Here is a 15,855-nt window from a genome sequence, read left to right on the forward strand (position 1 = left end):
GATTTGTGTTTGAACATTTCTCCTACATTTAAAATATTCTGCAGCAACACTATTAGGCTTCTCCCATTGCTGCAGAAAAGATGTTTTGGAATAATCTCTCTCAGTATTAACGTGCTTGTTTCTTTCAAGCATAAGGCGGATATTTCTTCTCTCAGCTTCTCTTTCACTGGGAATATGTGATTACTGTCGGCGACTCAGGAGAAGACGAGAGCGGGCTGAGGAGGAAGGCATGTGAACAGATAACGTACGACAACGCGTGCAATATTTGTACTGCAGTAAGCGGAAACATTAGGTCTCCTTCTGTTCAACTTAGCTTTAATTTCCATACGCATTGTTACTCATGTTACCTGTATGAGTAATAACCTGGCTACTGGGATGCTTATCTGAGCGATGTTTATAATAATCAGCAGCTATAGTCAAGAAGGTCACATTCTTTCCGCTCGTCTTCTCCTGAGTAACGGCCTAGATCATATATGATCTAGGGTAACGGACAGTACTTTTAGCGAGTTGTGTATCTTGCTTTAGACTATAATTATATGTATATTTACCGCCTTTGCTTATCATACAAAATGAATGAGTTAATTAGTCATATTTTCCTCATTAACGTTTTCGGTACGTAACTTGTACCATCTTCAGATGTTTGTATATTATTTTAATTGTAAACCAAGCCTGTGGGTGCATGTATCTGGACTGAAATGGTCAGTGTTTTTGTGTATGCTGTGCGGTGTCGGTGAAGTGTTGTCATGATTACACAAATGATCACCTTAACTCTTATATGCTATTTGGTACCACACTTTATCAAACTTGAATTGCAATGTTTCTGTCGTTGTTTAAAACACTATGTGAGACACTGTTTAAAACTGTTTAAAACGATTTAAAAATATTTAAAAGCACTTAGTTTTTACATCACTTTGACTATGTGAAGTATGTGATCACTGCTGGTTGGAAGTTAGATGAGGCACTTGTGGTGATCTTGTTTAGCGTTGAGTTGGACGCAAGGTCGTGACATGACTATGTTTCTAAAAGTGATGTTGAGACACTTCTATTAGATTGATGGCTTATGTAATATTATAACAGGATGAAGATTGTCAGGTCCGTGGCTATAGTATCGCCTGGCGTGTCTGTAACAATATGATTAAATTAATTTATAAAGTTGGGGATGTTTGTAATTGTATTGGAAATTCCTTTGGTATGGTTAACTGCAGTGCCTATTATGTAAGAAAAGTAACTTACAGTTATGGATGTGTTGGTCTGCTCGTGCTTGATGCTAGGCTGATACTAGAGCGAAGGACTTGTTCACAGTATTTTAGTTAGTTATAATATCTGTTTCCGGAAGTAGAGGGGGTGTCGGTGTAATCTGTGTGTGTGATTGTTTGGGCGGGAGTAGTTTTAATAAATTGAAGAGTGGGTTATTTATGTTGGCTATTTGTTCATTTAGTAGAGGTTTTCCTGAGTTGTGTTCTTTTATAATATGAAATTGTTCCGCCGTTTCTATTGTAGGGTCGTTTGTGATTTTTAGTATTTTCAGGGTGTCATTAATGTTTGCGAGTTCATGGTTTTCTTCTATAAGGTGTTGTGCAAATTTAGATCTATTTCTATTATAAACGAAATCAGAGGTATGTTCCTTAAATCTTATTTTAAAGTTGCGCCGGGTCTGTCCTATATATGTTTTGGTGCAATTTTTGCAGTTTAACTGGTATATGCCGCTGTTTAGGAGGGGTTCATTATGGTTGGTATTATTGGGAATTATATTGTTTAGTTTGTTGTTGGTACGAGGGGCTATGTTAATATTTTGTTTTTTGAAAAAGTTGCTAAGTTTGTTTGTAATTTTGCCGTAATATGTTAAACTATGCCATTGTTTTTTGTTTTGTGTTTTCTCAGGCTGTAATGTTGTGTATTCTTTTTTATGTAGTTTTGTTTTTCTCTTTTGTATTAAGTTGTTGATTAGTTGGTTTTCGTATCCATTTTCAAAGGCTATTTGCTTTATATAATTAAGTTCTTTATTGTAATTATCTCTATTTAGCGGTGTTGTGAGTAATCTATCAATGAGGAACCGAAATTTGCTAATTTTATGTGTGATTGGATGTATTGAATGTTTTTTTATGGCATGTGTAGTTGTTGTTTCTTTCCTGTATATATTGAATGTAATTGTTGGGGTTGCTATTGTTATATTTAAATCTAGAAAATTAAGGCTATTGTTATTGCTTTGTTCAAGGGTGAATTTTATATTTTGATGCCATTTGTTAAATTCTTCTAGTATTTGACTATCTTTGTTTTGGGTGTTTTCGTATATTATTATTGTATCGTCAACGTATCTTGCGTATGTGCTGAAATTGAACTTATTATTTAAATTATTTATGTGTTTGTTTTCAAGTTCTTGTAGAAATATGTTAGCTAAATATCCTGATAAGGGGTCGCCCATGGCTAATCCAGTTGATTGAATGTATATTTTATTATCAAATTTGAAATAATTCTGTTTTAGGGATGTTTTTAGTAAATGGGTTATTTGTTGAATTATATTATTATCTAATTGGGCTTCGTTCAGTTTTTTAATAATTATGTTAATGGTTTCATCTATTGGTATGTTGGTATATAAATTTGTAACATCCAGTGAAAGTATTTTGGTGTTGCTCGTAGTTTTGAGTTTTTGAAGTTTTTTTATTATTTGTTTTGTGTTGGTGATGGTATATTGGTTGTCTAGAATGATGTTATTACTTAAGAATTTATGTAAATATTTATTGACTTTGTAATTTGGGGCTTCTCTGCAATTTACTATTGGTCTCATTGTCATTTCTTTTTTATGTGTTTTCGGTAGTGTTTTTAAATTGGGTGCTTTGGGGTTCTTCATGATAAGGCTTAGGGTTTTGTTTTTTGGTATGAAGTCTGGTGCATTTTTTATGGCAGTTTTTATTTGTTTTTGATAAGTTTCTGTGGGGTCTGATTTAACTTCTGTGATCTGGTTGCTAGTGAAAAATGCAACGCGGCATTGTGAGTGACTGACATGTCGCGCTCTCAGCTGTTATGCTGTTCATTCTCACAGCGTACTTAGTTATTTGGAAGGCCTTGGTGAAGTTACGCGTGAACTGGTGTTAAATGTGCAGTAATTACACCTGAAAAGAACAAAATGAGATTCAGGCAGCTCATTGGAGCAATAACGGGGTCTCAATATTTACTACTGTTGCCTGGTTTAAACAGGAAGGTGACAGGGAAGTTCAGAAGAAATCCTCTGCATTAGTGTCAGATTATGTAGCACATGACAAATAAGCAGTGTATGTTTGTCTACGATAAGTGTTTTCGGAAATTTTGGCGATTCTTCCGAACATTGAGATGGTAAAAATAGGGTAAGGATGCGTATATCGCACCACTTTAGCATTTATAATTTTTATTGAACAATACAATTTTTATTTTCTGCATTCCTTTACAGAAATACATTCCCAGAACATTTACCTTTCATGCAAAAAATAATCTTTGAATTTGATTTAATATTTTTGAAGTAGAATGACATTTTCGAAACACTTGTCAATGGTGCCATTTAGGCAACTAGTTTCCTAAATAGCACCTGCGGTTTCTTAAATAGCACCTCTTTATCTGCAGGGAACAGGATGAAGGAAAGCTTTTAATATTGAACATATTGAACAGTATTTAATATGCATAATGCAATAAATGCAAAATAAAATTTTATTGAAATTAATGAAGGAGAGTAACGCATCTTCAAATGAAAATGAAAAAATAGAGCATAATTTACCTAACATTTAAACTTCCTGAATGGATTTTTTATTGTTACACATTTGCCATGTGCTTCACCAGGCAGTTCAAACTGTAAACTGCGTCACCTTTTCTCCACGATTATCTCGAAGCCACCTAAGAACTGCTTCATGATTTAGCTGTCTGAAATGGTTTGAAGATAGAAACATCTAAAGGCTGGGCCTCTGAGTATTATGACGAGGAAGCTGAAATAGGAGCACATCATTTTCCCGAGATAATCTAGCTTCTAAATTTTTGGAATGGTTCGTATAGGTGGACATACAGAAGCAGCACTTTTTTCTATGGCAGGTTTGAGTGACAAATGAAATGTTTGAGCTATTCGACAAATAGTTCACTATTGATGAAATCTGAATCAGAGCAAACAAATAACGATCCTGGAAGAACACCAGCTGATAATGTAGGATGCACTGTTTGACGTTTAAACATTTTCATAGGTGGCACAAAATATCTGGTGCGCTTGTACAACACACTCTTGTTGTATTAACGCCCTTTTCAACACTTGATATTGCACCCACCTGATGCATTCTTCGTTCAGTTAAAATTTTTGGCCTTCTTTTGTACGGCTAGAATTGCTACAATTGCTCATATTGCACCGGTGCGAATTAGGCACCCACAAAGTGGTGCGAATTAAGAAACTACGTCATGAGCCGTGCTCGACATCCTAGTTATCCATCTAGTACGTTACTTCGCCCGACAGAGTGCTCTCAGACGATATATCATAGATAGCGCTACTATTTCCTTCATTTTCTGACCCAAAATTTTCCTATTGGTCGGTTGGTTACGTCAGACGAAGAGAGAGGGAAAGCGAGGTTACTTGGCTACGCGCAGTTATATGTAACATTACTCAGGAGCCGGAGCCCGTATCGATAACATTACGTAGGAGTCGGAGCTAGTACCGATAACTCTACTCAGCAGCCAGGCCGCGTACCGACAACTTCATTCAGGCAATCGACGTGCACTCAGGAAATAGAGCTCGAACTGTATTCTACACTTGTAACTTAAGTTCGTCGTGTTAGATTGCTCGAGAATATTTCACTTGGGAATTTATGGATTATATGTAACCTTGTTTGAAATATATCTTGGGATTCAGTGCGGCAATAAGTTGTATCAGATTTGTTATTATTGGAGTAGGCAAATTTGGGTTGTGATATTATTGTAATTTTTGGGTTGTATGTGTTAGAGATATTGTGGTGGATCTTGTATGGAAATCACTCGCTGATGATACGGCTTGGGTTAAGTGATTGGGATTATGTGAATAGATATAATTTTGATATGTGAGGTAGTTTTGAAGTTCCAAGACGTTTTTGGTGATAGCGTAGTGATTACGATCTCTTCGCTTGCATCGTAATATACGGTGTAATGAACTAGAATAGTATGGGCCTCGTTATCTATTCTAGTACTTGCTACTCCATATTGGTTATTATTGGTTTCCACGCCGGTATTCAGGAATTGAGTGCATTGAGTTTCAGTTGCTATTCAAACGACTATTTGTATTTGAAATTATCGTCGGTTACTTATCATCTATCGTATCTCTCACTCACTCTCTCTCTCTCGGGCATTGTTTGATTGTAAGCTACAGAGATTATTGTTAGTGCTATCTGCACAGTTTATGAGACATATGTGGAATTGGTCATTTATATAGTGATCAGTTATGTGACAGTTTGTATTGAGTAAATTCTTTGTGTAATACTGAGCCCAGGTGTACGTTGAATTTGGTTAATCGGATTTTATGTCATCTGTAATTGAATGGGGCATGTGTTATGAGTTGGCATACTGACTGGGCGTTCATGTTGAAGTTTATATCTAGTTGGATATATATATATATATATATATATATATATATAATGTTTCAACGACTAAATGCTTAATAAGTCAGCAACTGATTATTGAAAAATGGGTGTATCAGATTGTATTACGACTTGTAAGTACATTCGCCCAGTGTAGTTAAAGTCTCCACGTTTCAGTTATTGATTTACTGGTTATTCAGATTAACTTCTAATATTTTCATTCACTTAATTTCATATCTACATGTAATTTCATTTATCATTCATGTAATATTGTTATCCATTATTTGTTAATTATATCTGTTATACAAATTCACACTATTTATTTCTAAAAAGTCTTCCACTGCGCACATCCAATCATCCAATGTACCATAACATCTGGCGAATAGCAGCCGCTATAAGAAGAAGTAGAGGAGGAGAGGATGATCGTACACCTCCACAGTCATAAATTATTATTCCCTTCATTCTAGCCTATAATCACCACATTTTCGAAAGTCGTACAAAGTTAAATGTTCTTTAATATTTCTTTTAACCAATAACATCTTAAGATTATGGATTCCTTTGCATACAAATCCGTTATTTGGTTACAAAATGTTAGCTAAATATACATCCACCTCAGCGATTATATTAAATGCTCTATCACCACGTTGCTAGCACAAAGAAGTGGCAGAAATCAAGTGACATGGTGGAAGTTCATATGGTAGATTGTAACAATAACAATATATGCTACACTACTACAGTAACTTGTTTTAAACTAGCAGCGGTGCCATTTAGGAAGCGGTGCGATTTATGCTACTCTACCCTATTTTCAGATGGAGCAGCGAGTCATTTAAACAGAAGTATACATTGAGCAATGTGACATTGCTTGCTCGCATATTTGGATTTAACATATAATAGAATTTCTTTCAGTCATATCGTGGATGTGATTGGAGGCTAAGTAAAAAGGATGGCATGGATGGCTGCGAAATCGGGGAAGAAGATACAAAGCGCTACAGAATTTTGTAACATTGTGAGCAATAAAACACCAAATTATTGTTCAGGAGGTGGTACAGAGTGAGATAGACGAAGGAAAGAAGTATCTCGAAAAACGTTTTGAACATCTTGCACCTATTCCGGCAATTCATGGAGTTCATTACGTGAAAGTGTTAGATCCCTATGTCATAGAATATGCACAACTGTCTTGTGAACAATCAGTGCGAAAGATCCAGAGGTTCCGTGTGTGAAAAGAAACTAAAGTTTGTTCAAATAACAAGTGACATTGACAGTGTTCCTGCCGTACATACTTGTTAGACTAAATAAGTGAGTCAACGAGTGCCGTGGAGTGGTTCAATCTAAGTAGAACTCAACATTCTAATCTATTATTATGAACATAATATATAACAGCCATAGGCATGGGAAATATAAACTGTGATCTGCGTCACCTTATCGTAATCGATAAGGAGGTCAGTGTCAGATTATTAGGAACGCATTTGAATAACATAACATACTGTCTTACGCTGGGGAGTTGATGTCATATAGAGTGATAAGCGCTGTCAAGGTTGTTGTGACACTCTTATAGTCCTAAAATTAAACACCAATGTATATGGCTTGTATATACACTTTAATCACAAAGAAAGAAATACATATGTTAATAAGTAGGCCTATGTAATACTTGTATCTGCATTAATTTGTGTAATTTAAGATGCATAGTTAAGCAAACTAATATTTGTATTCTGGAAAACATATTATTCATTTTAATTAATCGTTATGTTAATTTACTATTTATCAAGTTTCATATTATTTTGTACTAATTTACGGTTCCGTAAGTGCAATTTTATTTTAAAATTCAGAGATGTCAGTCAGTTACAGAATGAGGTCAGTCAGTTACACATCACCTTTTCGGCCATAACTCCATTACTAATCGTGGTTTGGAGGTCGTTTTCAACTTAAACTGAAGATTACAATTTCCTTTCCGAACTACATTTTGCAAAATTGTATCAGGAATGACAAATCAGAGAAATCTGTGGAGAACCATGTTCACCCGAAGAGAGAGTTGACATTTATGTCAGTCAGTTACACACACTTTGGACGTAAATAAATAGTATACTTTTTCTATTAAAGATGTTTATTTTTATATGTATCTTTCATCTATCATCTATCAAATCCTGCGGTGACACAGTCTAATTATTGCAACCCATTATACAATTTAGGCAGGCATTTTGCTGTCAAAGTGTACTGCAAATGTCAGTCAGTTACACGCGGAATTGCTCAATGTTATTTTTTTTTTAATTCATTCCCTATAAAGGGGTACTTCCTCTTACTCAAACGTAATCAAAGCTTGTACACAAATCGAAAGTACTACCTTAAAGTTCTGCATAAAGTTTCATGAAAATAATCGCCCTGAGAGGCACAGTTGGTATAGCGCTGGCCTTCGTGCTCGAGATTGTGAGTTCGATCCCGGCCCAGGTCGATGTCATTTAAGTGTGCTTAGATGCGACAGGCTCATATCACTAGATTTAGTGGCATCTTCAAAAAATTTCGGCACACCAGCGACGCTGATACAACCGCGACAGTTGCGAGCGTCGTTAAATAAACCATAATATAAATTTTTCATGAAAATATGTTAAATAGAAAAGAAGTTATTAATTTTATGTAAAGTCACCCCCTATAAAATGGTAGTTTCCTTTACACAAACGTAACCAGAGTTTGTACTGAAATCAAATACGTTATCCTGAAGTTTTGCGTAAAGTTTCATGAAAATCTGAGGAATAGAGAGAAGCTATTAATTCTGTCCAGCTAGGTTAAGAAAATCGCACACTGTGCGACGGTGCATATTGCGATGCACTGCTTACCCGTAGGCCTAACCCATTTCAGTGAGTGCTGACAACTACTAATCTATAGAATTAAATAGTCAGAATCAATATTAAGCTATCAATTCTTACCTGTAGCGTAAAATCTCAATGAAATAAGTTGTATTATTGGTGGAACAGATAATCCTCTTTGATTATTATTCATCAATGAATGTTGAAATATGACGAGGATATCTAATATGGTCTGATTATCAATTGATTTCAATTTATTATCTATACCTAATAATAAGACGCTAAGGAGCATCAGCAGCTTCAATAATCTCCAGGGGTGTCCTCAGTAGTGTCGGAAAATTGAACAATTTCTCAAATATCGGCAATTTTCCTTATGTCCACGAACAAAAGTAAAAGTCAAAATCTAGATTTTTCGGGTCCACACCTGTGAAGTAACGGTTAGCGCGTCTGACCGCGAAACCAGGTGGCCCGGGTTCGATTCCCGGTCGGGGCAAGTTACCTGGTTGAAGCTTTTTCCGGGGCTTTTCCTCAACCCAATATGAGTAAATGCTGGTTAACTTTCGGTGCTGGACTCCGGACTCATTTCACCGGCATTATCACCCTCATCTCATTCAGACGCTAAATAACCTAAGTTGTTGATAAAGCATCGTAAAATATCTATTAAAATAAAAATAAAATCTAGATTTTCGGAGACTTCGAAGTAAAGTCACGATTGAAGTTTACTTTCGTCAAAGTACCGACTGTGAATAGGAAAATGACGACTTTGTACTTTCCAAAGTTAACTTTGGTCCAAAGTCTCCTGTTTGAATACGATTCTAAGAAATATGGAGCATATGCGGAGACAAAGAGGAAAGCAGAAAATAGGAAAGATTGAAGAAAGCTGCGTTTGCAGTGGAAGACCTGCCCTTGGGCAGAACATTATGAATGAATGACTGAATGAAGTAGTTGGAGTCTTTGGTCGTGATCATCACGACTAACCACAAAACAATGGATTCTCACAGTCTGTTCCTCTTTGTTTCTTTGCTGACGTCGAACCTAGGTCCACTAATTTCCCCGTTTCGTCCAGGAAAAATTTCGTTGGTTCGAAGCCCTTTCTTCCTTGTATTTTCCCTCGCGTAGTGACGTCACTGGCAGCAGCGTGGGCACGACACACAACAAAGGTAATGGGCAGTAGAGTGCCTAAATGGAAGTCGAGTCAGCGGCACTCGCTTTGACTCGAGGACACAGAAATATCCTCAGGTGAAGAGCTACTGTAGCCCACTAATTACTATTTGTTTGCGTTCCCATGGCGACCCGAAGACAAACAAGAGAGAGACTGTCGTTTGTTTTCTGTGTCAGCGACTTTTATCACAGTGTAATCTGCGGCTTATTTAAATTTTAGAAAATGACTGAGTAGGTTATTATAACTTATTAAATGCTTGTAGTAAGCCTGAGTGCAGTTCCGAGCAGGATTTTCGGTCAGCTTTACTACAAAATCATGCCAGGCATTATACTTGAGTCCCAGTTTTGTCAATCTCCGCTCGCCTTCCTGTAGTGTACTTAGATTAATAAGTCGCAATTATGTACAGACATAATCTCTAAGCTTCGTGCAATGTTACACATGCTTCGCAAACTCAACTGCCATATGTAGGGTAAAGGTGCCTAATTCCGTGATAGCCCTAATTCCGTGATACAATTTTAATTGACTGCCATAAAGTTGTGATCTTTGACTTTTAAGTTTTTGAAATACCTAACAGATGTCAGGAGATGTCTTATTTTCAATTCTATTGACTACTCGCCTTTTGAATACAAGCAGTCGACTACAGAAGCTTTTGTTCAGTGGAAGGTGGTTGACCAGTAAGTTTTTCTTTCTCTTGTGACCGGTCTTGAAGAAACATTTTATATTTGAGGTAAGAATTAATATAGCATTATAAAATTGATATATTACTGTAGATTATAGTCAGCTGAATCAATGTGTATGATTATTTAAACATTATGTGACAATAACAATGTTACAGGAGCTTTCCGATTTTCGAATTTATTTTCATATTTCTACTTCCTGGCTCACTCGACCAGCGAAGTCAATGCTAATGTGAAAATTAATGTCTGTGAAAGAAAATAGTTCGTGGAAATAAAAATAGAAATAAGTCATAGAAAACATCAATTATAATTACTACAATAAAATAATAGGGCATATATATGACTTAATTACTGAAGTTAGGAATATAAATAATGAGAAATAATTGTGTTATAATTCAATATATTCAAATTTAATTTTGTATTGAATTTAACTTTGTTTATTTTGTTTATAATATATCAATACGTAACATGTATTCCTGTAGTTACACGAGTATTTTCTATAGAATTTGTCACTTAGGACCTTTTCCTATACTGTAATTTCTTGCTTAATCCATATTAAAACAATATGCCATGACTTTAATGTGTTTTTCCAAATACACGTTTGTTTTCTGAGCAGTTAATGAGGATTATTTTAGTATCACGGAATTAGGCTATCACTCACGGAATTAGGAAACCACTATCACGGAATCTGGATCCCTGTTACGCATTTAGGAGGCACTGTATAACAATGAAGAATCATATATTAGGGTAGACATGGGCAATTTCGTGATAATTTCATGAAAACTAATTTAAAATGCAAATGTGTAAAAATATCCTTATTCCGATTTTTTAATCTAAAAGACGATAACTTGCTGTACAAATCTGGAGATATAAAAGGTTGGATACGTTCTTGAATATGTGCCAAAAACCACTTTTACAACTTAAGCTGAAAGGTTGGTTATTTCGTGATAACCTCGATAATTCCGTGATATTACATTGATAATTTCGTGATTGAACATTAAACTGAAAACTAATTGATGACGCATTCCCTCTGCCACCCGATCTGTCCACATCAACGGCCTGTGTATTTGATATTCAGACGTAACAGGATCGCCAATATCTAATCACTGATCAAATAAACAGAAGTGGCTAGTATGATTACTTTGTCTCCGACTAAAATTATGATGCAGCTAACAACATTTCGGGCCGGTTTGGGTAGCGCAGTCGGTAGAGTGCTGGCCTTCTGTCCCCCAGGTTGCAGGTTCGATCCAGATCCAGGTCGATGGCATTTAAGTGTGCTTAAATACAACAGGCTCATGTTATTATACTTACTGGCATGTAAAAGAACTCCTAAGGCTCATTCACAATGAAAATTAAACATAACGTAAGCGTTAACTTAAGAATATAAACGTTACGGTAAAATCAAGAAGTCATACCATCATTCACGATGGGAACATTAACATAACAGCAAACATACTTGGTAACCATGGAAACATAACGACGCCATTTTCTCATATTCTGTCGTATACTTCAGCGCTACACGATTGTGTTCTGTTTGCAAATCACGTAAGCATAAGCAGGACCTCCTATATTACCGGACCTGACACTGTAAGCGGAAGTAAACAAACATGGTGGATAATGGAGTGGTTAACGCAACTGTGAAAGTATACGTACTTCATGTGAATGTTTATTGTGTTTCTTGTATCATTTGCCTCTAGTGTAATCGTTGAAAGGTTTATAAGTTAGTATATAATAATAGAATTGTGATATTATAATTAATACAAATTGCTTTCATAGAGAACAAAGCTTGAAAGTGTTATGTTAACCTTAAAATGCCTCGCACGTGTAGTGTCCCAGGTTGTAAATCGAATTACGCTAAAGAAAGTCCGTTTGTACAGCTGTCAAAAAAAAAAGTGGCCGCACTCGTGAACAGCGAATATTTTCAAAGTCCACTTCGGGTCGCGGCGATGTTACACGATGCATGTGCTTGTACAAGCAGTTCCAGAACTATGAAAGTGTTCCATATCTACGCCTCGTGGACCAGTGGTATAATGCTTGTTTAATGATTCAAAGGTCGTGGGTTCGGGCCTTCTTCAAGTTTTCATTTTATTTTTTAATCTTTCTTTAGCGTGTAAATGATATTCAAATTATCATTTATATCCAGTTATCGTTCTTTATGGATATCACGTTATTTATATTTTGTTATCGTTCTTTAGAGATATGAACAAAATTCAGGTCATCATTTGTATTCTGTTATCGTATTATAACGATATGAATAATAATTATTATTGTATTTCCAATGGGGGTTAGCCGTATTTTACATATGTATGTTAGAGCTATAGTTTTATACACAAAAAAGATAAGCATAAAGAGAAATGGAAAAGAAAATTAAATTAGCTTACGCGATGTAAACAAAACATAAACAATCCGTAAATTAGGCATTGCGATTGCAAAACAAATATCAGGTATCAATTTGTAACATACAAAAACATTAACAACACACATACGTAACACTTCTATAACACAAATATGCAGCTTTCCGTACCATACATCATAAATTAATACACAATAGTCACACAAACACAATCAAACCATAATTACGACATTGCGACGACATCAAGCATCACATAACTGACTCACATACATAACAAATCAAGCATCCGTTACAACACATACACTTCAACATAGTAACCACACTTTTAAAAGTTACAAATTTGGCTCCAAGAAGAATAAATAGGACACTGTTACTAATTACTATTCTTCTACCTGTGAAATTCCGATATGAATAATATTCAGGTTTTTTATATTGTTATCGTTCTTTAGCGATATAAATAATATTCAAGTTATCATTTATACTCTGTTTTCCTTCATTAGCATTATAAAACAATATTCAAGTTATTTATATTGTTATTGTTCTTTCGCAAAATATTAATTAAACAAACCGATATTTATCATTTATATTCTGTTATCGTTCTTTAGTGAGACTGTATAAATAATATTCAAGTTATTTATATTGTAATCGTTCTTTAGCGATATAAATAACATAAATTTAATATTAGGTTTGGAAAAATCCAGTTGCATAATACTGGTATTAGTTTTTCTTTTTGTATTATTACATACAATTGAACCACAATAAAATGAAAAGGAGTAACGAGGAATTGAACCTGAGACGTTGACATCTAAATTCCGACGTTCGTCCGCTGAGCTACGAGAGCAAAAGTGTGGAAACATTTTTGGAAAAATTGGCCCAATCACACTCTAAGATCTTCTGATGATTCGTAGAAGCTAGTCCAGGATGCGGGGGGCAAAGGCTAATTGAGATTTCCCGGTCTCTGACCGGGTCAAACATCCTGATAGAATTAATATTTAACCCTTGCCGTGACTTTCGGTGAAGTCCGGAGGGCCCAATTAGTCAAATCCACTCTCCTCATCTCCACGCTTGGGCCCCTTGGAATTTAATAAATTGCGAAAGAGATTGTGGTGTGCGGAAAGCAACGGGATGTTACCGCATTTAGGCCTATCCTTCCTAAGAAAACTGCAAACTTGAACAAAGGAAGCTTTTAATAGAAGAAGAAGGATCTTCTGCGGACCTCTGGAAAAAGAACTAAGGAGAAGAGACTAGTGAAGTGCTTTATGTGGAGTGTGGCATTGTATGGGGAAGGAACATGGACATTACGACGAAATGAAGAGAAACGAATTGAAGCATTTGAAATGTGGATGTGGAGAAGAACGGTGCGTGTAAAGTGGACAGGCAGAATAAGAAATAAAATTGTGTTTGAAAAAGCGAGTGAAGAAAGAATGATGCTGAAACTGATTAGAAAGAGAAAAAGGAATTGGTTGGGTCTCTGGTTGAAAAGAATAATGGACGACATTAGGATATGTGGATCATATGCGGAGACTAAGAGGAAGGCAGAAAATAGGAAAGATTGGAGATTGCTGGGTTTGCAGTTAAAGACCTGCCCATGGACAGAACATTTATGTGTGTATGTTCAGAATGCCTGGAATATCGTGTCTAAGAACAGTCGCTATTTGCAAAGACTAGTCAATTCCATGCCCACTCGACTGCAAGATGACCGAGATAAGAGGAAGATAGACTAAATATTGAATTGTGGCTTTTTGTTTTGTTTTTTGAACGCTTAATTGTTTGAATATTTTAAGGCCGACGCCAGTAAATTTGTTTTGTTTATGCCACGAAAGATATTCTATTGAGAATAAAATCTTTTTTCTTTCCATTTGCAGCCACAATATCATAATGATAATGATAAAGTCATGGCATAATATATTAATGAACCTGATGTTAATTACTAAAATAATCATAAAAGAAAAAGGAGCCATTATGTCTAGTTTGTCTCTCTCAAAAACAGAACAAAAAAGGACATAAAAAGCACGAGGTTGTAGTCGAACGCAGGACCTCATGAATAAGACGCCTGAATGCTACCATTATGCTATCGAATAACACACAGTATACTTCAATTATAACTGTAGATATCAGGCAACGTGGTCCAACAACATGTAACATCGCCTGTCTCCGAATTGTAGCGAAGATACCCGAAAGGAACTTTGATACAGGAGAGCGGCCACTTTTTCTTTTGACAGCTGTACATGTATTTTTGTTTCCAAAAGATAAAGATTTAAGGGATAAGTGGACAAGAAGCATTCATCGTGAACATTTTACCCCAACAAACAACTCAGTGGTAAGGAAACTAGCAGTGAAGTGTAGCTAGGTATTGGCCAACTTTTTTATTAATAATTTCTGCAAGGTCCAAAATGAAAAGCAGGCATTGAAAGACTAAAATAAAACGCACCGAAAGTGTTCCAAGTTCAAAAAATAAGTTGATGTGCTCTCCAAGCCGTGAATTCTTCATCGTTTTTAGTTGTACTGCCTATCTAATCCCTTGTGTATGTATAAGTGGATATTACAGTGATAAGCTATAGTGAATAGTGTCATTTCATTCTGAATCAACATCAGTGGATACAGTGAGAAATTACAGTGCTGTGCTCTCCAAGCTGTGAATTCTTCATCGTTTTTAGTTGTACAGCCTATCTAATCCCTTGTGTATGTATAAGTGGATATTACAGTGATAAGCTATAGTGAATAGTGTCATTTCATTCTGAATCAACATCAGTGGATACAGTGAGAAATTACAGTGCTGTGCTCTCCAAGCTGTGAATTCTTCATCGTTTTTAGTTGTACAGCCTATCTAATCCCTTGTATATGTATAAGTGGATATTACAGTGATAAGCTATAGTGAATAGTGTCATTTCATTCTGAATCAACATTAGTGGATACAGTGAGAAACCATAGTGAATAGTGTAATTTCATTCTGAATCAACATCAGTGGATATAGTGAGAAACTACAGTGAATAGTGTCATTTCATTCTGAATCAGCATCAGTGGTGGAGACAGTGGATAGTGCCATTTCATTCTAAATCAACATCAGTGGGCACAGTGTTAAACTGTACGTAGTGAATAGCTAGTTTTATTTTCAACCAATCTCAGTGAATACAGTGACAAAGTTTAGTGACTAGGAAGACAGGACTCCACATTATATAATTTCCAGTTGCTGATGAAATCTATTTGTATAATCCATGTAAGATTTCCTCAATCCTGAAGTAGCAGCTATTCAGTATTGTATTACTGTCTTCTATTTCCTCACAAATCTGAATTTTACAGGCGTTAATTGTGC

General features: G+C 35.7%; 1 protein-coding gene across 1 annotated transcript; it reads right to left on the minus strand.

Annotated features, from left to right (window-relative positions):
- Positions 1–858: 858 nt before the first annotated feature.
- Positions 859–2,990, minus strand: LOC138713532 (metacaspase-2-like). Its single transcript, XM_069845704.1, has 2 exons — positions 1,234–2,990; positions 859–1,121 (listed from the first exon to the last, which is right to left on the minus strand). The coding sequence occupies exon 1, from the start codon at positions 2,846–2,848 to the stop codon at positions 1,307–1,309; it is 1,542 nt and encodes a 513-aa protein (XP_069701805.1). The 5' UTR covers positions 2,849–2,990; the 3' UTR covers positions 859–1,121; positions 1,234–1,306.
- Positions 2,991–15,855: the final 12,865 nt, after the last annotated feature.

Source organism: Periplaneta americana, chromosome 14, assembly GCF_040183065.1.
Source record: "Periplaneta americana isolate PAMFEO1 chromosome 14, P.americana_PAMFEO1_priV1, whole genome shotgun sequence".
Classification (NCBI taxonomy): domain Eukaryota; kingdom Metazoa; phylum Arthropoda; class Insecta; order Blattodea; family Blattidae; genus Periplaneta; species Periplaneta americana.

What these genes read in the sequence shown, in the direction of transcription:
- LOC138713532 (XM_069845704.1), bottom strand. Translation starts at nt 2,848, where the DNA reads ATGAAGAACCCCAAAGCACCCAATTTAAAAACACTACCGAAAACACAT.